The 21,806-nt window shown below is 49.6% G+C and overlaps 1 protein-coding gene across 8 annotated transcripts in view; it reads left to right on the top strand.

Annotated features, from left to right (window-relative positions):
- L3MBTL1 (L3MBTL histone methyl-lysine binding protein 1) overlaps positions 1-21,806 on the top strand; it is a 52,741-nt gene that overhangs the window by 788 nt on the left and 30,147 nt on the right. For 7 of the 8 annotated variants that reach the window (XM_049698703.1, XM_049698702.1, XM_033433755.2 and 4 more), the window contains 11 exons: positions 6,192-6,337; positions 6,509-6,735; positions 7,069-7,210; positions 7,532-7,682; positions 7,814-7,949; positions 8,617-8,701; positions 16,827-16,915; positions 17,409-17,513; positions 18,373-18,508; positions 18,847-18,938; positions 20,199-20,350. In XM_049698703.1, coding sequence (XP_049554660.1) covers positions 6,202-6,337; positions 6,509-6,735; positions 7,069-7,210; positions 7,532-7,682; positions 7,814-7,949; positions 8,617-8,701; positions 16,827-16,915; positions 17,409-17,513; positions 18,373-18,508; positions 18,847-18,938; positions 20,199-20,350 — 1,451 coding nt within the window. In that variant the 5' untranslated portion in view covers positions 6,192-6,201. Of the gene's footprint in view, positions 1-4,948; positions 6,338-6,508; positions 6,736-7,068; positions 7,211-7,531; positions 7,683-7,813; positions 7,950-8,616; positions 8,702-16,826; positions 16,916-17,408; positions 17,514-18,372; positions 18,509-18,846; positions 18,939-20,198; positions 20,351-21,806 lie in introns of those variants that run through there. The other variant, XM_033433753.2, reaches the window with a different exon arrangement.

Genomic DNA, 21,806 nt, shown 5'->3' with positions numbered 1-21,806 from the left:
CGGGTGCGGGGCTTGAGGGCAAGGCGCCCGCCAGCAGCTGGCGGCGATCGGGAGGGTGGGGAGGGAGGCGGCTTGGTTTTTAGAGAAATGCAGTCAATTAAGAGTTGTTCATTAATAGAAGAGAGGGTGTAGAGGGCGGGGCTTTGGTTTTCTTGAAATGGGTCATTTGGCAAACTTTCTCTTTCCTACCGTTAATTTCCAATTTTTATAACGGAAAATTGAATTATTATTATTATTTTGCCATAAAGGGAAAGAATAAAAAGAATTCCGCCATTTTGGCGTTTTAAAAAGTAACCGTTCCGCGGGGCTGACTGGTCAGTGACTGCCCCGCCCGCCGCCGTCTACACTAGTCCCTGAAGGCGGGTACCCTGGAGCCCGCATCCATCCCTCCGGCGTTCTGGCCGCAGCTGCAGCGGGGGGCGGGGCCGAGGCCCCAAGTTTGCGACGCTCAGGCTCGCTGAGGCTCAGAGTGTGTGTTGGGGGTATCTGTCTGGGGCGGTAGCTCGCCACCCCCGACACCTAGAGCAAGGGCGTTTATTGAGGGTCTGTTTTATGTGAGGCCTTGACGGGCAAGGGCTGGGGGAAGCCTTGGCAGACAGTCCAAGAGAAAATAAACACGGACACATTCACTCAATAAATATTTATTGAGCATCTGCTATGTGCTAGACACTAATCTGGGTTGGGAATCCAACGGTTGTTTTAGGTCGGGTTCCCTGGAAACAGACTCTGAGAGGGAGGTTTGAGTGTAGGTTTATCGGGGTGGCCTTGGGAATATCACCTGTAGGGGAGTGAAGACAGCAGGTTGGTTGGGCGGAGGAAGAAGGTGAACTGCTGATGTAGTCTTAACAGAGGCCTCCTCCTGTCCCAAGGGAAGTTCTGGAGGGAAGAAGGCCCTGCAGAGATGTCCCAAATTGAGGCAAGGGGGCGGGGCCTTCCTACCCCGTATCAACTAGTGAGCAGATGGCTGCTTCCCGGAGAGGGCACTTGCTTCCCCTGGCTGAGGGCAGTTCAGAGAGGAGCTGACAGCTGAGGGCTGCCAGTGACAACCTTCGCAGTAGCCCGGGCCTCCCACTCTATCCCCTCCTCTTCCAGGCTCTGAGAGACACAGGAGGAGGAAATAGTATTCTAGCCCCTAAGGCAAGAATGGCTAAGCCATTTACGGATTTCAGGAATATGTGTTTCTTCTTATGTTATTGATCACTCTTTACTCCCATCTCTCTTTCATTCATTCACTGACTAATTGTGGGTGCAGGCTCTGGATCAGGCTCTTTGGTGCTTTGTTCTGTCCCAGGGGAAGACACAAGTTAATGTACAGTTAGATTGTGGTGTAGTGGAGAACAGTAGAGGGAGCGATGAACTTTGTTTTGGGGGGTGGATTCTGGGCCTTTCACAGAAGAGGTATCAAGCTGGATCTTGAAGGATGATCAGGAATTTTCCAGACATATGGGATCTGGTAAGGTACCAAGCAGAAGGATCAGCGTGTGCACATAGAAGGCCACAGAAGTGGGGTTCTGAAGCTGTGACCAAGCTGCAGTGGGGAGTGGATGGATTCCTGGCATCTGGCTCAGGCCTGGGAGCCATGTCAGACTGGTTGTGTTGCTGTGTGGACCTAGAGGGACAAAGCTTATGAAAATTCTGTGTGAGCTGCAAATTTGGGGGCTGGTAGTGGTAGAGGAGAAGTACACAGAGAAGGTAGTTCCACAGAGAAGGTAGTTCCAGGCCTCGGAGAAGTTAATGGTCCAGCTGGGGAAAAAAACACACACAGTTGGTGCTGCTAGCCAGGAGCCCACAGCCACATGCGATGGGTCCCAAACATCACAGGTGCCCTGGATCCTCTCCCCTCCTGCACTGTCAAGGACTTGTCTTCTAGAATTATTCTTTTTCCCCTGCTCTGTCAGTTTCTTTCTTTATAGGCTCATTTTCATCAACTACAAACATGCTGTAGCATCTTCTATTTAAAAAACAAAAAAACAAAACAAACTCCCCCTTCCCTGAGAACTCATCACTCTCCAAATACCATCCCCCACATCCATGTTCTCCTTCCTGTCACAACTCCTTGAAAGAGTTGTTAGTCTTGTTGTTTCTACTACCTTTTCTCCCATCCCCCTACAAGGACCAATTCTTACTGTCAGTTTCCCCACTAGAATGTAGACTCCATAATGGAGGTTTTTGTCTGTTTTGTTCATTACAAGTCTGCATTGCCTAGAACAGTGCCTGGCACATAGTAGATGCTCAATAAATATTGAACTAATCAATGATTTCTCTCTAGAACCCACTCTGATCAAGTTTTTGTGTCCACAGCTCCTCTGAAATGGCACTTGTCAAGATTTCTGGTGATTTCTTTATTGCTAAAATGGTCAACGCTCAGCTCTCATCTGACTTAATCTGTCAGTGGCATTGAACACCACTGAGCAGTCCCACTTTCTAGAAAACTTTCTTCCAGAAATCCCTCCAGGAGCCCAGATGCTTCTGGTTGCCCTTTGATCTCATTGCAAGCTCCTTCTCAGTCTCTTTGGCTAGATCTTCTTCCTCTTCCCAACCTATAAATTTTGGTGAGCTCCAAGCCTCCCACCTTTTTCTTTATACTCGGTACTATAATTTTTCCCTCCCGTCCGTACAGGATGGTTTTTAAATTATAACTCCAGCCTTAACTTTATCCCTTATTTCTAGAATGTAGGCTTCATGAGAGCACTTTCTCTTGTTTGAGACTATTCGCAGGGCACAGAAGGATGCTGATACCTAGTTGGCCCTCCAGTGTCTGCTGAAAAAAGGGCAGAAACCTGAACAGAAGGGCAGCTCTCTCAACCACCCTCCCTTCATAGACCTGAAATATATGATGGGCTTTCAGACGAAATGGAATTCTTTCAGGAGTAACCATATTCACTCCTAATGACTGCCAATGTTTTGAATAAAAAGGTTAACTCTATTTAAAAGAACTTAAAATGGTACAACTGTGTCAGCTGTGCAAAGCAAAATAATTGGAATTGAAATTCAGGGAATGCTATTATATTTTAACATTTTTTTGAAGGGGGGGAAGGGGGGAGAACAAACCTTGGTTTGACTGTTGCCTTAATTCATCAGGTTATATGTCCAAGCCTTTGCCTACCTGAATATACACTCTCTATGTACTATATAGGAGGTACTCTGTATTTTAGGGAGGAAACGCTGGAAGATAAATCAGTGCTCAAGAACAGCAGGAGGGAGGAATGAAGGGTGGGAAATATAGCAACCATTGCAAGCTGATTTTGCCAGCAAGCAGCTTATTTGTTACTAGAGCTACCAAGCTCCTCAAAATTTCTGTTAAAAGGGAGTGAATTGGTATTTATTGAAGGCCTGCCGGTATCAAGACTTTCCGTATTTTTTCCATTTAATCTTCATCAGAGCCCTTCAAGATAGATACCATTACCCCCTTCATTTTACACATGAGGAAACTGAGGCTCAGGGAAGGTAAGCTACTTACTCAGAATCACAGGTATTAAGGGGGAGCTGAGATTCAAACTGACTTGTCTATCTTAAGCCTACATCTATGTTCTTTCCTTTAAGCTGTATGCCAAAAGCCATTGTCAAGCCCTGCTAACACCTTAAAGCAACCAAGTATCACTTACTCATACACTCCTTTTTTCTTTTTTTTTGGCTGCACCGCCAGCTTGTGGGACCTTTGTTCCCCGATCAGGGACTGAACACGGCCCCCAGCAGTGGAATCATGGATCCTAACCACTGGACCGCCAGGGAATTCCCTATACTGCTTTTTTTCTTTAATAAATTTATTTATTTATTTATTTTTGGGTGCGTTGGGTCTTCGTTGCTGCACGCGGGCTTTCCCTAGTCGTGATGCGCAGGCCTTTCATTGCAGTGGCTTCTCTTGCTGTGGAGCACGGGCTCTACACGTGCGGGCTTCAGTAGTCGTGACACGCGGGCTCTAGAGCACAGGCTCAGTAGTTGTGGCGCATGGGCTTAGTTGCTCTGCGGCATGTGGGATCTTCCCGGACCAGGGTCTTGAACCCGTGTCCCCTGCATTGGCAGGCAGACTCTTAACCACTGCGCCACCAGGGAAGCCCCCCTATACTGCTTTTTATTAACAAGTTCAAATTACTGAAATCCAACACGGTACATACTGTGTGCCAGGGACTATTCTAAGTGCTAGGGATATAGCAATGGACAAGACAGATAAAGTCTCTGCCCTTGTGGAACGTATATTTCTGTGGGGACGACTGATCAAACACAAATAAATAAATGAAGATCATTATTGATTATAATGATGGACATAAAGGAAATCAACACAGTTATGAGATAAGAGATAGGGTGATGGGCGTGGTGCTTTAAACTGAGTGATCAGGAAAGACCTCTTCTGGGGACGTGACCGCTGAGCCGAGGCCTGCTGAAGGGGAAGGAGGCGGCCAAACACAGAGCTTGGGGAAGAGCATTCCAGGTGGAAGGAACAGCAAGGGCAAAGGCTCTGAGGTGCGAACGTTTGTCAAGCAATAGAAGAAAACCAGAATCTATCAAGGGTAGAGAACAAGGTGAAGGGTGGTGGAGGATGAGGTCAGAGAGGAAGGCAGAGGTTGGATTCTATACCGTAAAGCACTTCGATTTTATTCTAAGGGCAGCCAAGAGCCCTTGGGGAATTGTGGATAGGGAAATTATGTGATTTGGTTTACATTGTTAAAGATTGCTCTTAGGGCTTCCCTGGTGGCGCAGTGGTTGAGAGTCCGCCTGCCGATGCAGGGGACACGGGTTCGTGCCCCGGTCTGGGAAGATCCCACATGCCACGGAGCGGCTGGGCCCGTGAGCCATGCCCGCTGGGCCTGCGCGTCCAGAGCCTGTGCTCTGCAACGGGAGAGGCCACAACAGTGAGAGGCCCGCGTACCGCAAAAAAAAAAAAAAAGAAAAGAAAAATTTTTAAGTTTGCTCTTAGTGGAGAATAGACTGTAGCAGGGGCTGGAGAGGAAGCAGGGAGATGAATTAGGAGGCAATTTCAGAAGTCCAAGGAGAGCTGATGGTGGTTGGGACTAGCATGGTGGTGATGGAGATGGGGGGAAGTGGTCAGACTCTGAGATGTGTTTTGGAGGTGGAGGTGACAGGCTAATTAGAATATGTAGGGACTTCCCTGGTGGTCCAGCGGTTAAGACTTCTGGCTTCCACTGCAGGGGGTGCGGGTTCGAACCCTGGTTGGGGAACTAAGATCCCACGTGCTGCGCAGCCAAAAAAATAAAGAAAACGTATAAAGTTGTTCTGTGCTAAACAATAGCTATGGCCAGCCCCGGTAGCTACTTAAATTTAAGTACAGTTAAACGGAATTTAAAATTCAGTTCCTCAGACATAGAAGCCACATTTCACGTGCTGAGTAGACTCATGTGGCTAGTGGCTACTGTGTTGGACAGTATAGGTATAGGACATTTCCATCATCACAGAAAATTCTACTGGACAGTGCTGGGAGGGCATCTAGGACAGTGGCCGACACATTTTAGGAGTTAAGTACATGATAGGTATTAAGCACATTTGTTATGTCACTAGGTCTTCTTTCTTATAAACTTACCTGTTCAACTCACTCTTTATTAAATGTCTCTGCTGCCCTGGCTTGATTAAAGCCAAATCACGCACTGCCTGCGTTCTCACACCCTACCTCTTTGCTCTTCAGATGCATACATTTCTTCAACAGATGTTTGAGTGCCTGCTCTGTGCTTGGGATTGGAGGGAGTGGTGGACAGGGGGCATAAAAGAACACGATCAGGAAAGATCATCTCCCAGGAAAATGAACGTGTATGAGTGAAGGAGAATCTGGTACTTGAAGGCTCTGAATCCCCAGAGGGAGAAGGGAGTGATTCTATTGGGGATGGAGGTGGGGGTTGAGAAAGAAGGGGAGTTTGGACTTGGCCTGGGCTGTGCCATGAGACAGCTGGCCAGACAGAACCTTGGCCTGAAACACACTGCCCGAGACTCCCTAGAGTGTGCACATCAGTTTACAAAGCACCCTCACACATGCCCATCTTACAGAGACTGGGGGAGGTGCAGGGCCTGGCCAGAGCCCTCACCTGAGTGACCTGGATAGAGCCAGGAGCCAAACTTGATGCTGGGCTCCTAAAACACCCTACTCCCCTCAGCACTGAGGCTTTTCTCTATGGGTGGGCAGCTCCTCCTCAAGGAGGCCTCTTACCTCCCTGATCACCTTGGGGGCTGTGTTCCTTTTGTAGGCCTGCCAGGATGGAGGGGCATGCGGAAATAGAGATGCTGAGGACACTGAAGGGGCCCTCCACAGGGGAGGTCAGCGTGCACCTGGTGGCCAGAGACAGCCCAGGTTCAGGCTCTCACCTGCCCGCTGCTGCCTTTATCATTCCAGGTGGGCATAGCCAGGGGTCTGGGGAAGAGAAGCACCCACATACCTGCCCAAGCAGGTGTGGGTCCTGGGGAAGAGATGATACTTTTCACCTGCCTGCACACATGCATGGCCAGATTGGGCCAGGGCCACCAGGCTCATCTGTGTCGTGTCTGTCCGTGTATCTGTTCGCAGCCAGCTCGGCCACCCTTGGTCTGCCCAGCAGTGCCCTGGATGTGTCCTGCTTTCCGCGGGAGCAGATCCATGTGGGCACCTCAGAGCGAGTGGCTGGCAGCGTACCTGTCACCGCCACCGTTCTGCCACAGTTAAGCGCTGGGCCGGCGGCCAGCCCCAGCGCCAGCACAGTGCGGCTCCTGGAGTGGACCGAGGCCGCGGCTCCGCCTTCTAGGAGTGGCCTGCGGGTCAGTATCTGTGAGGATTGGGGGGGGTCCAGCGAGCCGCAGCTGTGGGGCGGGGCCTGCGGGCCTGGAGGCGGGGCCTGAGGCGGAAGGTGGGGAAGCTGGCCAAGAGGGAGGATTCTGGGGGTGGGACTTGGAGTGTGGGACTCTGGGGGCGTGGCTTGGAGTGCAGACCTCCCCAAACGAGACATCTGCGGGGCCCTAGGGGCGTGGCTTATGGGGAATGGGTTCCGGGGGCGTGGCTTGCAGTGAGGCGGCTGGAGAAGGACCATGCTGACTAGGGGTGGGTCAAGGGCCAGTACAGGAGCCGTGGTCCTCTGACCCTCCGCACTCCAGTTTCAGATAAGCGAATACTCACCGCCGAACATGGTAGGAGCGGAGCAGCCCCCAAGCCCCGAGCTGCGGCGGGAAGGCGTGGCCGAGTACGAAGATGGCGAGGCCCTGGCGGGAGGTGGCGATGCGGGCCCCCAACAGCCGGGTAGGAGCCCAAGGCCCGAAGCTGGGCCCCTGTGGGAGTAGGGGGAGCCCTGAACTCCCTGAGGAGCCAAGGCCAGGGGCGTGGCCCGAGGGGGCGTGGCCCGGGTGCCAGCAGGTGTGCCCACGCCCACGGGTCGGTCTTGGGGCGGAGAAGGCTGCGGGCCGGTGGGGTGGGGTGGGAGGGGAAGTAGATGGGGCTATCCAGTAGGGGAGCCCAAGGTGGGGGGACCAAAGGGGAGGCCAAGCGTGGGCTCCGAGGTGGGCGGAGCCTAAGTGTGGAAGTGATGGGTGGGAGGCCTGAGACCCTTTTGGCCCCCTGCAGAAGACCTCCCCCAGGACCCTCCAGGAGATAACCCTCAGGACCCGCCAGAGGATGATGGCACCTGCCAATGCCAGGCGTGTGGGCCTCAGCAAGGCGCTGGTCCAGATCCTGGGGCCTCCAATGATGGCTGCCCCCAGCTGTTCCAGGAGCGGTAAGGGGGAGGGAATTCACCTCTTCTTCTCTGCCTGCGGGCCTCAAAGCCCCACGCCTGTTCAGGGCTTAGGAGAGGGTGTGGATGGTGCGGGGTGGGTAGTTCTTTCCCTCAGGCTGCCCCTCCCTCAGGTCAGTCATAGTGGAGAACTCTTCAGGCCAGAACAACTCCTGCACCAGCGCTTCTGAGCTCCTCAAACCCATGAAGAAAAGGAAGCATAGGGAATATCAGAGCCTATCTGAGGAGGATTCGGAGCCGGAGGCCATGGTAGGAAGAGGGCATGGGGAGGGGAGGGGGAGGCTAGAGGCTATACCTCAATTCCACTATCCCCTCCATTAATCCAGATCGTGGGGCTGGGCTAGAGAAGACACATAGTGACTCACTCATCATATTTTGGGGTCCCATCCTGAGTCAGATCCTGTACTTGGTTGGAGGGAAATAAATAAACCTGTTTTTCTAGAGCTCCCATCTCAGTCTAGTGGCAGGGCTAAGTCACATTGACATGAATCAATAACCAAGTAGATGTGCAGGCGGATGGAAAGCTTCATCACTGGAGCCCCATCTCTGAGCCAGAGGCCAGGGAGCACAGGGCTCTAGTTGCAGAGAAGCTGGAAAAGACAGAGCATGAAAGTTCCACTGGGCAGGCAAAATTGGCACAGGGCAAGTATTTGTGTCCTCAGTTTCCCCACCTGGGAATGAGGAGAATTGTAGTCAGGCTGTGTAACTAGGGGGGGTGTGCTAATGTGAGTCTCTGCCCATGTGGTAAGGGACTGTCAGCCAGAGCTGTGTTCCTGCTGGTAGCCTAGAAGAATATCCATCTGTTTGGGGAAGAGCACCATGTGACCAGAGAGCTAGGCAGGGGCCAGGAATAGAGGCTGAGGCTTCACGCCAATCCACGAGGACAGGAAGCTGGGATCTGGCTTGCCTTCCACAGGAGAAGCAAGAAGAAGGAAAGGATTCAGAGGGACAGCCCACCACTAGCACCCCAGAAAGTGAGGAGTGGAACAGCAGCCAGCCTGGTATGATGGCCCGTGTATATATTATATTCATGTGTGGATACACCTTCGGAAGTGTGAGGCTGGGAGTGCGGGTTACCATTGTGATGGTGTGTTGTACATATACAGATAACCATAAGTTAGCACATGTGTGACAGAGAGAATGAGAGAGACGGTGTTTTTGGTTTGTGCATCAGTATATGTGTGTTCTTGGGGGTTATATCATGTGTTTGTTTATCCTCTTTCATCCAGTTGTGAGCAGGCCTCACAATATCCAAAGACTTGAGCAGCCTTTAATGGCAGCATGTGGTGGCGTGAGCAAGTCCGTACCGGTCATTGGTCTGACCTTGCTATTTGGGCCCCCATTCTGACCCTTCAGTTCTAAGAAAAATGGAACGAAGTTCATTCATAGTTAGCTCTGGCCCTCAGGTCTTCTCCATTACCATCTCCACATTGCCATGTGACAACAGCCAACTGGAGCCAAGTAACATTTATCACACTTATAATCACCTAGATACTGGGTAGCAATGTCTGTCTTCCTCCCTCAAAACCGAATCTCTTCTCCTAAGCATTTGTATCCCTGGTCCTTAGTCCAGAGGCTGGTGTGGAGTACACTCTCAATACATGTGTTTGTTCAGTGGATGAATGGAGGAGTTGTATGTTGGTGCTTCCTCTTGGACCATGGCTCAGTTGCATGAGTCACTGTCTTTCCTGTCCCAGGGAGAACCAGAGAGCGAGGTCAGTTCTAGGGCATCATTCTGCCTTGATGGCTCCAGTGCCATACAGAAGAGTGCAATCTGTGTCCAGGGCTCTGAACTCTATCGTGCCTATTCCATATTTTGCCCATCTTAGCCAAACCAGATTTTCACCGCTCTCTCTTTCACCCGAGGCTGTCACATCAGAAGCCAAAGTCTTAGCTCTCATTGGTTATGGCATCTTAAGTCTTAAATAGAGGAAGGAGGTAGTGTCTAACTGCGGTTGGCTCAACTGCTCTATCTTTCTTAAGGAAATACATTCTTTTTTTGTTTTTTGGGGCCGCACTGTGTGGCTTGTGGGATCTTAGTTCCCTGACCAGGGATCGAAGCTGGGCCATCGGCAGTGATAGCACGGAGTCCTAACCACTGGACCTCCAGGGAATTTCCTCCCCAGGAATACATTCTTAAACCAGCATTTTTTTAGCTGGCTCCTGTTGACCAGTCTAAAGTTATCTTTTGATTCATACATTTCACCATCTCAACTGTGAACATTAGTGTGGCATTTGTTTCTGGATATTTTCTCCCCTCCGCCTTTTTTCGAGGGAAGAAACTTTGTCAGTAGACAGAAGTTTGCACTTATGGCTAAAATCTTTTTCCACTCATCTTTGGGATCTTTTGGGAGAAGAATCTGGGGGTAGAGGTGGAGGTGGCAGGGCTGCTTGCATGTCCTGTGTGTGTGGATAATCTGTATTTTATCTACATTCTATTTGGTAGTTTGATGGCTACCCTATTGGATTCATGTTCTACAGACCTGACGTATCTAGTCCTGATGGAATGTTCGAATAGTTTAAGAGTTAGAACCATGTAACTCATGTACACACACTCAGCCTTCTCTCCCATATATCTCCTTCACCTTTTCAATTGTTTTGTGTGAAGCATCATTTTCTTTTTTTAAATTTATTTTTTGGCTGCTTTGGGTCTTTGTTGCTGCCTGCTGGCTTTCTCTAGTTGCGGCGAGCAGGGGCTACTCTTTGTTGCGGTGCGTGGGCTTCTCATTGCTGTGTCTTCTCTTGTTGTGGAGCACGGGCTCTAGGTGCGCAGGCTTCAGTAGTTGTGGCATGCGGGCTCAGTAGTTGTGGCTCGCGGGCTTAGTCGTTCCATGGCATGTGGGATCTTCCCGGACCAGGGCTCAAACCCATGTCCCCTACATTGGCAGGCAGATTCTTAACCACTGCACCACCAGGGAAGTCCAATGAAGCATCATTTTCTAACAGACCATTGCAAAAGTCTTAATAATTTATATAGTTGTTAATAGCTATTCTGATAATTTTAACAGTTACTGATATTCTCATTTCATCTCTCATCCTGCCCACATCAAGGTCAAGTATCTGCAGTGGCACTCTTTGGGGTCAACTTGTTATAGCCTTTTCAGATTCAGAGCAATGCTACAAGCATCCTGTTCTATTTCCTTATAGTTACTTTAGACATATATTTTTACCCATTTTGAATTGAGTTATTGTCTTAATTATTTGAATTAATTGTTATTAATTCTTTATATATTCTGGATACAAGTCCTTTGTCAGATGTATATATTACAAATATTTTCTCCCAGTTTTTGGCTAGCTTTTTTGTTTTCTTCTGAATGATGTCTTTTGAGGAACAGAAAGTTTTCATTTTGATGATGTCTAACATATCCATTTTTTTACAGTTAGTGCTTTATACATATTTTTACAAGAAACAGCTTTTTTTTTTGCCACCATGCATGCCTTGTGGGATCTCAGTTCCCCAACCAGGGATCGAACTGGGCCATGGCAGTGAAAGCTAGGAATCCTAACCACTAGGCCACCAGGAAACTCCCAAGAAACAGCTTTTTAATAGGTTTATAGAGATATAATTCACATACCATATAATCCACTCATTTGAAGTGTACAATTCAGTGGTTTTTAGTTGATTCACAGAGTTGTATAGCCATTATCAATCAATTTTAAAACATTTTCATAACTCCAAAGAGAAACCCTATACCCATTAATTGACATTCCCCCCAAACCACCAATTCCCATCCAGCCCTAGGCAACCACCAATCTATTTTCTGTATATGTGGATTTGCCTATTCTGGGCATTTCATATAAATGGGATCATATACATGTGGTCCTTTGTGACTGGTTTCTTTCACTTAGCACAGTGTTTTCATGGTTTATCCATGTTGTAGCATGTATCAGTACTTCATCCCTTTTTTTTCCATCTCTTTTTTATTGCCGAACAATATTGTATAGCTATATCACACTTTATTTATCAATTGATGAATATATATGGGTTGTTTCCACTTTGGGGCTATTATGAATAATGCTGGTATGAACATCTGTGTGCAAGTTTTGTCTGGACATAAGTGTTCATTTCTCTTGGGTATATACCTAGGAGTGGAATTGCTGGGTCATATGTTTAGCCTTTTAAGGAACTGCTAGACTGTGTTCCAAAGTGGCTGTACCATTTTATATACCCACCAGTAGCATATAAGTGTTCCAGTTTATCCACATTCTCACCAAGCCTTGTTATTAACTGTCTTTTTGATTATAGCCATCATAGTGGGTATGGAGTGGTATCTCTTTGTGTGTTCTTTTTTTAAATAAATTTATTTATTTATTTGTTTGTTTGTTTTTGGCTGCGTTGGGTCTTTGTTGTTGCACGCAGGCTTTCTCTAGTTGCGGCGAGTGGGGGCTACTCTTCATTGCGTTGCGTGGGCTTCTCATTGCGGTGGCTTCTCTTTGTTGCGGAACACGGGCTCTAGGTGCGTGGGCTTCAGTAGTTGTGGCACGTGGGCTCAGTAGTTGTGGCTCACAGGCTCTAGAGCACAGGCTCAGTAGTTGCAGTGCATGGGTTTACTTGCTCCGTGGTATGTGGGATCTTCCCGGACCAGGGCTTGAACCATGTCCCCTGCTTTGGCGGGCAGATTCTTAACTACTGCACCACCAGGGAAGTTCCTCTTCTTGTGGTTTTGATTTGCATTTCCCTGATGGCTAATGATGTTGAACATCTTTTCTTATGCTTGTTGGCCATTTATATATTCTCTTTGGAGAAATATTTATTCAGATCCTTGCCGTTTTCAAATTGGTTATAAGAAACACGTTTCCTATCAAAATACAAGGAGTGCCATGCAGAGTTGGGGAACAAGTTGAGAATATAAGTGTGTGATTCAGTACAAGAAATTGATCAGTATGCCGCTTGCAGCAGTGCCCTCTTAAATTTACATGCAAAATTCTGTGAATTGCTCATTTTCCTGGGGAGGTGGCCCATGGCTTTCATTAGATTTTGAAAAGAGTCCATTTATACTCCGTAGAAACTGAGGGCTGGATAAACAGTAGAGCACAGCATTATGGAGCCCAACCTCTTGAGTCTGGTATTCCCAGGCATAGATCCCTTATACTTTTGGAACACAAGTAACAGGCTCTTCATTAAGCATTCTGTCTTAAAATGAACTGATTATGAATTGGCTAACCATGCTCTATAAGAAGTAGATAAATACAGAGATGTATCTGTAGCAATTTAAAATGAAAAGAGCCAGCCAATGGTGGCATCCTGATGACTGCTTGTCATCGGTTGTTCTTGAACCATGGTGTTCTGTTCTTCTCTTTACATTTTTTTGTCTTTCCTGTTGACCTTCCAGTGGAAGGTCTGGCTAGAACCATTCATTTGGGAATTATCTCTACTGAAAAAGCTGAAGCCATGCTGAAGAAGCTTCCAGAGAGAAGATGGGAGGGAAGTACTATATTGATTTCTAGGGATCCACCATTAATGAGCAGGGTTAGGGTGGGAGAAAGAAAAACCGGTAATGGAAGTAGAAGAGGCGGAAGATACAGCCAAGAAAGTACAGCAAGAAGGAAATGCTGAGATGGAACAGGTGGTTGGTAGCACATGGAGATCAAGAGAGTTGAGTAATAAGACAAGATCATTGGATTGTGGCCCTGGTGACTCAAGAGAGCAGTTTCATTAGTGTGTAGAAGTAGGCTTAAGACTGGGTGATTAAGAAGGGAATTCGTCAAAAGAATGTTAAAGTTCTTCACAATATCCCTTTATCTTTTTGAAGTCTGCAGGATATGTAGTGATATCCCTTTTAAAATTTCTCCTATTATTACGTGTGCCTTCTCTCTGTTTCTTTTTTTCCCCAGCTTTGAGAGGCCCGCGTACAGGAAAAAAAAAAAACCCTATGCTAGGTGCCAGAGATATGGCTGGGTCTTGAAGGATGAGAAAAAGATAGGAGGATGGGACAGGGTGGTGACAGAATCTCTGAGACAGAGGGATCTGCATGTGCAAAGGCACAGAGGCATGGAAATGCAGGATGAGGCTAGTTCACTAGGGGGTTTGTATGTGTGGAAAGGTATTTGGATTTTTGGTTTTTGATTGGAAATCCAAAGCCATTGAGGACCTCAAAGCAAAAAAATAACAAACTCATTTTTATTTTAGAGATATTCTGGCAACAGACTGAGTTTTAGGCACAGTAAATTAAGAGGCTCTAGGACTAGGTTCAAAACAAGAAGGACAGAGAACATGGAGAAGTGGAGATATAGTCAAGAGGTAGCTAGGAGTCGGAATCAGTAGGACTCAGGCACTAAAGAATCCTGGGGAGTAAAAAAAGAAATGTAAAGGATCCCTTCCAAGCTTCCAGCTTGCATGACTGGATGAATGGTGTGGTGCTGTTGACTAGGATAGAGAATACTGAGAGGGGCAGAAGCTTTGGCAGAGAAGTTGCGAGTTTGGTTTTGGACAGCCTGACCTTGCTAAGAAAGTGCTAGCCAGGGGCGTCTAGTCTAAGGGAGCAGAAATAAGCAAAGGAACGTTTCTGGAAATCAAGAGGGGATTGGTGCTACAGCCAGCCTATATGGTGCCTTTGTGCAAATTATAAAAAGGTGCCCCTTTGGAACAGGCCAATTAGAAAAAGCCAACCTGTCTTCATAGCAGACTAAGCCACGTGGCCTGGCAAGGAGCCAGGCTAGATTCCAGCCCCCATTCACCCTCTTGGCTGGGCACCTATGTATGGTACACAAACTATACAAACATGCACGGGAGCTTTGGGACCTACTTGAGCTTGGGGATTTGCCTAAAGTTTCAGCCAGTTGTTCACCATGGAAAAAGGATGCAGGAAACTGGAGGAGGCTGGGGGCTTGGTCAGGGAGGGAGTCTAGTCATTACTAAAAGGTTTAGTGGTCAGGCCTCTCTCTAGTGGATTACATTTAATCTCTTTTCCCATCTGTGAAAAGGATTACTACCAGCCCTGCCTATCATGTCCAGACAATGTTAGGATTAAAGGGGACCATGTATATGAAGTCTCTGAACCATCCCTGTACCCCCAGTTTCTGGCACCAGACACGGTACATGGGAGGTACCCCTACATGATAAAAGGAATGGTTGAGGTAGAAGGAAGTGGCGGGCGATGGTAAACTGTAAATATGCGTTATGACTACTAGAGAATCCAGGTAATAAAGGCCCAGGGAGGGAAGTGGCGGGGAGGATGGGAGGGTAAGGATGGGAGTGTGAGGGATGGCAGGTGAAGATGTCAGAGGTCTCTACTATGGCATGAGGGGCTTAGAGCTTTGCCATGTTGGAGTATGGCTAAAGAGAAATGAACTTGGAATGAAAGAGCCAAGGCGGGGCCAAGGTGCCTGAGATGAGGAATCTGACAGCTAATCAGCTCCTTGGCTTGTGTTATAGTTTGGGAAGAGTGAGACAAAAAGCTAGATGTCATCCACAGAGAACTGGGTGCTGTAAAGGGATTGGTAAATAGTACTGGTGATTTGAAAAAACAGGTATTATGCAGGATGATGTGGAATGCCAGTGGCCAGAAACAGCAAGGTGATGCTAAGCCTGGCATCCTGAAGCCTCCTCCCTGCCCCTCCCCCTACACCGTAAGTCCAGATGAGGACCGAGTGGGAACAGTGAGAGTTTCTTGAGGGACCGTAGTGGGTGATGTGTTCTAAGGTTTGTATGGGGTCCCCAACCCCCGGTCCGGTCTTCGGCCTGCTAGGAACTGGGCTGCAGAGCAGGAGGTGAATGGCAGGCAAGCGAGCGAAGCTTCCTCTGCCGCTCCCCTTACCCCCGCATCGCTCACATGACCACCTGAACCATCCCCCCTACCCCCCTCCATGGAAAAACTCTTCCACGAAACCCGGTCCCTGGTGCCGAAAAGGTTGGGGACAGCTATTCTAAGGGGCGACCCAGGTTTCACTCTGGGCAAAGGGGAGTTGGAAGTGCTCTAGGTTGCTGTGTCGGTGTAGGTCTCAGAGTTTCCTGGCTTAGTTGATCTGTTGGTGAAGAAAATACCTGCTTTGGCCCATCTGGGTTAGATGGTTGGGATCTCAAGATTCAGTGGAGTGACTGGTGAACTTAGGCAGCTCCTAGGAGCCATGTACGTTCCAATTAAGGAAAAAGCTTCTTCCTGAGTGACAAACCAGTCCACACCAGAATGACCCAGAGCAATCGCCAAGCGAGCCAGAGCTAGGCAGAGCGAGAGTCCAGACCAGACGGCCTTCGTGGAGACCTAGGAAGGATCCAGTGTCTCATAAGGATCTTTTACTCACAGCCTCTCACTTGCTCTTCCTGATGACCCTCTCTGGTAGACAAAGTGATCTGCATTTGACAGATGACAAAATTGAGGCACAGAAGTTTCTAGAAGAAGCTGGAGCTATTCACCCAAGAGATATGAATTGATTGTGGCAAATTTTTTCAGGCTGACGTTGGGAGCTTACCTTACATGTTGCCAGCTTTTCCCATCTTTAAAGGATGTTTCGCCTCTGTGTTGGAGGCCAGGACTCCATCTCAGGCTAAATTGAAGGTCCCACAGGGGGATTCAGCTCCTCCTCCCCAGGACCTGGAGACTCCGAGGGCTGTAGGCTCTGACCAAAGTACGTGTGTGTGAGTGTGTGTTTGTGTGCACTCTGTGTGTATGTCTGGGGTGTGTGTGTGTGATCAGTCTCTACTCTGTGGGCGCGCCAAGCACACATACATACATTTTGTCTCTGTGTGAGCCTGTCAGTGCTCAGAGGAAGAAGAATCGGGAAAAGGGGGTTTCTTCTTTCTGTGTGGTCTCTTCTGTTTCTTCGTCATTGCATGTTTTCCTCCCATCTCTCTTTTTCCTCTTCTTTCCCGGTGAGCTTAGGTGTTGCTGTGATTAAGTCCTCCGGCTCAGGATTTGTCACGCAGCTTCGTCCCTCTGTGGTTGAGACTCTAACCTCTGTTAGTCGCTCCCGAATCCGAAGTGCTTTTGCTGACAGTGGGCTGGGGTGGGACGGGGCGGACAGAATTTGGTACAGCCCGCTGTGTGCGGCACCTCATGGCTGAGTGGGACTAGAGGGCAGCTTGTAATCACAGACAAAAGTTTGTTTTGGAGGTTAAGGTAGAGTTGGGTTGGAAGATGGTATTTGAGGAGCAGCCCAGGGGTCAGCCGGTCTGTCTCCTGCCCACAGCCTCTGGGGAGAAGAAGGAAGGCTGGTCGTGGGAATCCTACCTTGAGGAGCAGAAGGCCATCACTGCCCCCGTCAGCCTCTTCCAGGACGTGAGTCACATACTTTCCTCCTAGGAGGAGCTTGTCTTCCCAGTCCAGGGACTCACCACCAAACTCAGGCCTTCTGGTGTTTTCTGTGTCTGACATCCCTCAAAGGACTTGCACAATGGAAGGTGGAAAGACTCGTTAGGGGCCCAGAGTAGAAAAGGGCTCACTGTAAGGGGCTTCCTCGGTGGGAAGAAATAGGGGAGTGGGGCCCAGGCTCACCCATCCCTGGGCCTGCAGACTTTTGAGTTCTGGTGCTTTCTAATCAATTCTGATCTTTCCATGACTTGGGTAAGAGAGAGCCCTGAAATCCGTTGTTCGAGGGACCTAGGAGCTAGTCCGTCCTGCTTTGGATCCCTGCACTAAAGATGCCCAAATAAGTCACCTCTTTGGTAGTGCTGGGCGGGTGGAGCCCCAAGGCAGTTCCTTTGCCCCGCGCGCACTAAGCAAGGGTGAGGCTGGAGGGAAGCTGAGCCCTTTTCCATCTGTGCATTGACAGTACCAGGTGGTCACTCATAACAAGAATGGCTTCAAACCGGGCATGAAGTTGGAAGGCATCGACCCTCAGCACCCAAGCATGTACTTCATCCTCACCGTGGCTGAGGTGAGCTGAGGCTGGCACCCCCATCCTGGTGACGCCTCTCAGGATGGCTTGAAGGAGCCAGCCAGGGGCACGGAGGGCCCGGACTCAGATGAGGGGGGCACTGCACTGCCCTCAGAAAGGGGAGGGGAAGGCGCAGAAAGCTAAACATCGGACAGAAATCAGGCGAAGGGTCGGGGTGGTGATGTTACTGAGGAGGAGCGCTCCTGAGGGCGGGGATGGTGGCTCGAGTCCAACAAGGTCCTTGTCCTCTTAGGAGCTCACCGTTGTGTGGGAATCAGCCAGATAAACGGCCACAGCCCACAGGGGAGATGACAGATGTGAGCAGGGGGGCACTGAGGGGACAGGAGCGGCTTCAGAGAGGAAGGGCCTCCAGTGCTGAGTCTCGAGAGATGAGTTGTGAATGAATAGGATGTTCCAGGCACAAGAGGCAAAGCGAGCGGAAGCACTGAGGCATGGAATGCCACGTTCAAGGGCGCCGTGCTCAAGGAGCCGCCATCAGCTTGCTGAGGTCTGAGCAGTGAGAGAAGGTAGCAGAAGGAAAGGTCCCTGGGGGCCCTGAGCAGGCCTGAGCCTTGGTCACTGCCCTTGGGATTCTATCCAGGGTTCAGAGGGGCCAGAGAGTGCTTAGAATCTACCTGTCTTGTGCCCAGAGCTCAGGGCTCATGAGTATGTGAACCATCCTCATTGCAGGATGGGAGGGTGTGGGGCAAAGTGCAGGATGCAGGGAAACCTGGGGGTGAGGAGAGGTGGAGTGGGGAGCCTGCTAGCACCAGAGCCCCTGAGACACCAGGCTGGGCCAGGAGAGGTGAGGGAAGGGGAGTGCAGCGACTGCTTCCCTCCCTCCCCCTCGTGGGGCCAGGTATGTGGCTACCGCCTACGTCTGCACTTCGATGGGTATTCCGAGTGCCACGACTTCTGGATCAATGCCAGTTCCCCTGACATTCATCCCGCTGGCTGGTTCGAGAAGACGGGGCACAAGCTGCAGCCCCCCAAAGGTAAGGCCTAGCTGGGTTGGTCCCAGTGAGGCAGTGAGCCTCCCAGACCTGCCCCCACCCCTTCCTGGTGGTAGCTCCTTCCCTGTTCCCATTGCACAGCCAGCCTCTCTGCATCTCATCCTGCTATGCCTCGGCCCCAGGGCTTCTGCTTTGCCCTTGCCCTTTGAGCGGACGTCCACCCAGGTTGTGTTCTGCATCGGCAGGGGTTCCCTGGGCGGTTCTCGAGGCTTGTGGGGTCCTCAGGCCTGCCTGATTCTGCTGCTTCAGTGTGGGGTGCACCCGCCATGGCCCAGCCTCTGTCTGCACGGTGCTCTGTTCTTCCCCCCCGAGGGGCCCAGGTTACAAGGAGGAGGAGTTCAGCTGGAGCCATTACCTGCGCAGCACAAGAACCCAGGCTGCCCCCAAGCACCTGTTTGTGAGCCAGAGCCACGTGAGTGCCCCTGAGTGAGCGGACATTTGCCTCCCAGGATAGAGTCACTGCAGCCGGCCAGGCTCTCTGACTCAGCAGACAAGCACTCATCTCCTGGTGCCCCCAGCTGGGCTCTGGTCCTCACCAGATGGGAGGGGCCCACTGGGCAGGCCCAGGGCCAGAGGAGGAAGCCGATTACGGGGTTCCCCCAGTTCCCTCCCTCCTCCCTACCGCTGAAATCCTTTCCTCCGCACATCCCCCTCTGAGCCTGGGCACTGAGGTGTCATTCTTCTTTTTGGCTTGGGTTTCTCTGCAGTTCTTGGTGTCAGGTCCAAGCCTGTATTGTGGGAGTGGCTTTTTCCTTCCTTTTGACCAACATTGAGGCTTTCCCATTTGGTTCCAACACTCACCCCTTGTCTTTCTCTCTGTTCAAGGCAGCCGGCAACTTTATCCCGCAGCTAAAATATCTCCTAATCCCAAGCAAAAGGTTTGAGAGATATATAGGGAACTCCCAGTACAACTGTTACCATATGGAAAGCCCAGGGTCCCCGTGGACCAGGGGCTGTACCATGCTGTCCAGGAACGGGCGGGTACCCCCAGCCCCAGTCCAGCCCCAGAGATCATACTTAGAGGTTCCCGTGTGACCGGTGGGCTTCTACCAGCTATTGTGATGGGGGATGCAGATTTTTAAATCAAACTGTTTAAGTCCTGTCCCCACCATTGGCCAGCTTTGTGGTCCTGGGCAAGTCACTTAATTTATAAAATGGGGGTGATAATACCCATCTCCCTAGGGCTGTGGTAAAGATTGAGGGAGGTGATGGTTTTTGGAGTTCATGCCCGACACGTGGCAGGTGCCTCCCTGCCCTGCCCCCGCCACTCCCTGCCTCACATGTCAACTCCTCTTTCTCTGCCACCCCTCTGTGGACCCACCTGCCTCAGCCCAAGCTGGGCCAGGCTTGTCTGGGGAGGGGAGGCTTGTGCTCAGCCTGGCAGACTCTTTGGGTGAGTGTGTAGCCTCGTGTTAGTCAGTCATCTTCTGCCACAGTCAGGCTTCCTCTGAGAGTCCCTTGGAGGCCAGAAATTCCTGAGTGGCTCAGGGCTGAGGTTGGTGATTCTGCCCTGGAGGGACCCTCTTTCTCAGCCTCTTTGTCCCGCCCTCCTCCCTGCCCACCCACCAGGCATGACCCCCAGGGAACCTACTCCTCTTCCTTTGCCGGTGGGTCCTGGGCCAGCACAAGCCAGCCTGGGCCTGGCCGTGGCAGCCCCTCTTCTTGCCCCCAGAGTCCCCCACCCCTGGGCTTCCAGGTGGGCATGAAGCTGGAGGCCGTGGACCGCATGAACCCATCCCTCATCTGTGTGGCCAGTGTGACCGACGTGGTGGACAGCCGCTTCCTGGTGCACTTTGACAACTGGGATGACACTTATGACTACTGGTAGTGGGAGGACCCAGACTTGGCCCTGGGGTTGGGGACGGGGATGGGGAGGGGATGGCGGGGGCGGGAGGCTTCACATAGACCCAGCCCAGCCCTGACATATTGCTCGGGGGACAGTTGGCTGCCCTGTGGATTTGATCTACATCACTTATTAATTATGACGGCAATTAAATATTTCATCTAAAAGTACCAAGGTTAAGATGAGCAAACCCCTGTGACCCATGACTGTCCCTGAGATATTAAGGTGCTGTTAGAGTTTTTAGTTACTGTTGGAATTTTCTGACTTTCTCACCTCATCTGTCTCACTCTCACTCAGAAGTAACATGAGGGTGTGCCCTGATCTCATAGGATAGCAGATTTAGGACCTCGAAGTTTCATCTGGGACAGTGAATAATTCTTTTTTTTAATTTTTATTTTATTTATTTTTTTATACAGCAGGTTCTTATTAGTCATCCATTTTATACGTATTAGTGTATACATGTCAATCCCAATCTCCCAATTCATCCCACCACCACCACCCCCGCCACTTTCCCCCCTTGGTGTCCATACATTTGTTCTCTACATCTGTCTCTCTATTTCTGCCCTGCAAACCGGTTCATCTGTACCATTTTTCTAGGTTCCACATATATGCATGGATACACGATATTTGTTTTTCTTTTTCTGACTTACTTCACTCTGTATGACAGTCTCTAGATCCATCCACGTCTCTACAGATGACCCAATTTTGTTCCTTTTTATGGCTGAGTAATATTCCATTGTATATATGTGCCACATCGTCTTTATCCCTTCGTCTGTTGATGGACATTTAGGTTGCTTCCATGACCTGGCTATTGTAAATATTGCTGCAATGAACATTGGGGTGCATGTGTCTTTTTGAATTATGGTTTTCTCTGGGTATATGCCCAGTAGTGGGATTGCTGGGTCATATGGTAATTCTATTTTTAGTTTTTTAAGGCCCCTCCATACTGTTCTCCATAGTGGCTGTATCAATTTACATTCCCACCAACAGTGCAAGAGGGTTCCCTTTTCTCCACACCCTCTCCAGCATTTGTTGTAGTAGATTTTCTGTTGATGCCCATTCTAACTGGTGTGAGGTGATACCTCATTGTAGCTTTGATTTGCATTTCTCTGATAATTATGATGCTGAGCAGCTTTTCATGTGCTTGTTGGCCATCTGTATGTCTTCTTTGGAGAAATGTCTGTTTAGGTCTTCTGCCCGTTTTTGGATTGGGTTGTTTGTTTTTTTAATATTGAGCTGCATGAGCTGTTTATATATTTTGAGATTAATCCTTTGTCCATTGATTCGTTTGCAAATATTTTCTCCCATTCTGAGGGTTGTGTTTTCGTCTTGTTTATGGTTTCCTTTGCTTTGCAAAAGTTTTTAAGTTTCATTAGGTCCCATTTGTTTATTTTTGTTTTTATTTCCATTACTCTAGGAGGTGGATCAAAAGAGATC

The sequence above is a fragment of the Orcinus orca genome, chromosome 16 (assembly GCF_937001465.1).
Source record: "Orcinus orca chromosome 16, mOrcOrc1.1, whole genome shotgun sequence".
NCBI classification, from domain to species: domain Eukaryota; kingdom Metazoa; phylum Chordata; class Mammalia; order Artiodactyla; family Delphinidae; genus Orcinus; species Orcinus orca.
Note: the sequence above shows the minus strand (reverse complement) of the source record. Positions and strands in the feature narration are given on the sequence as shown.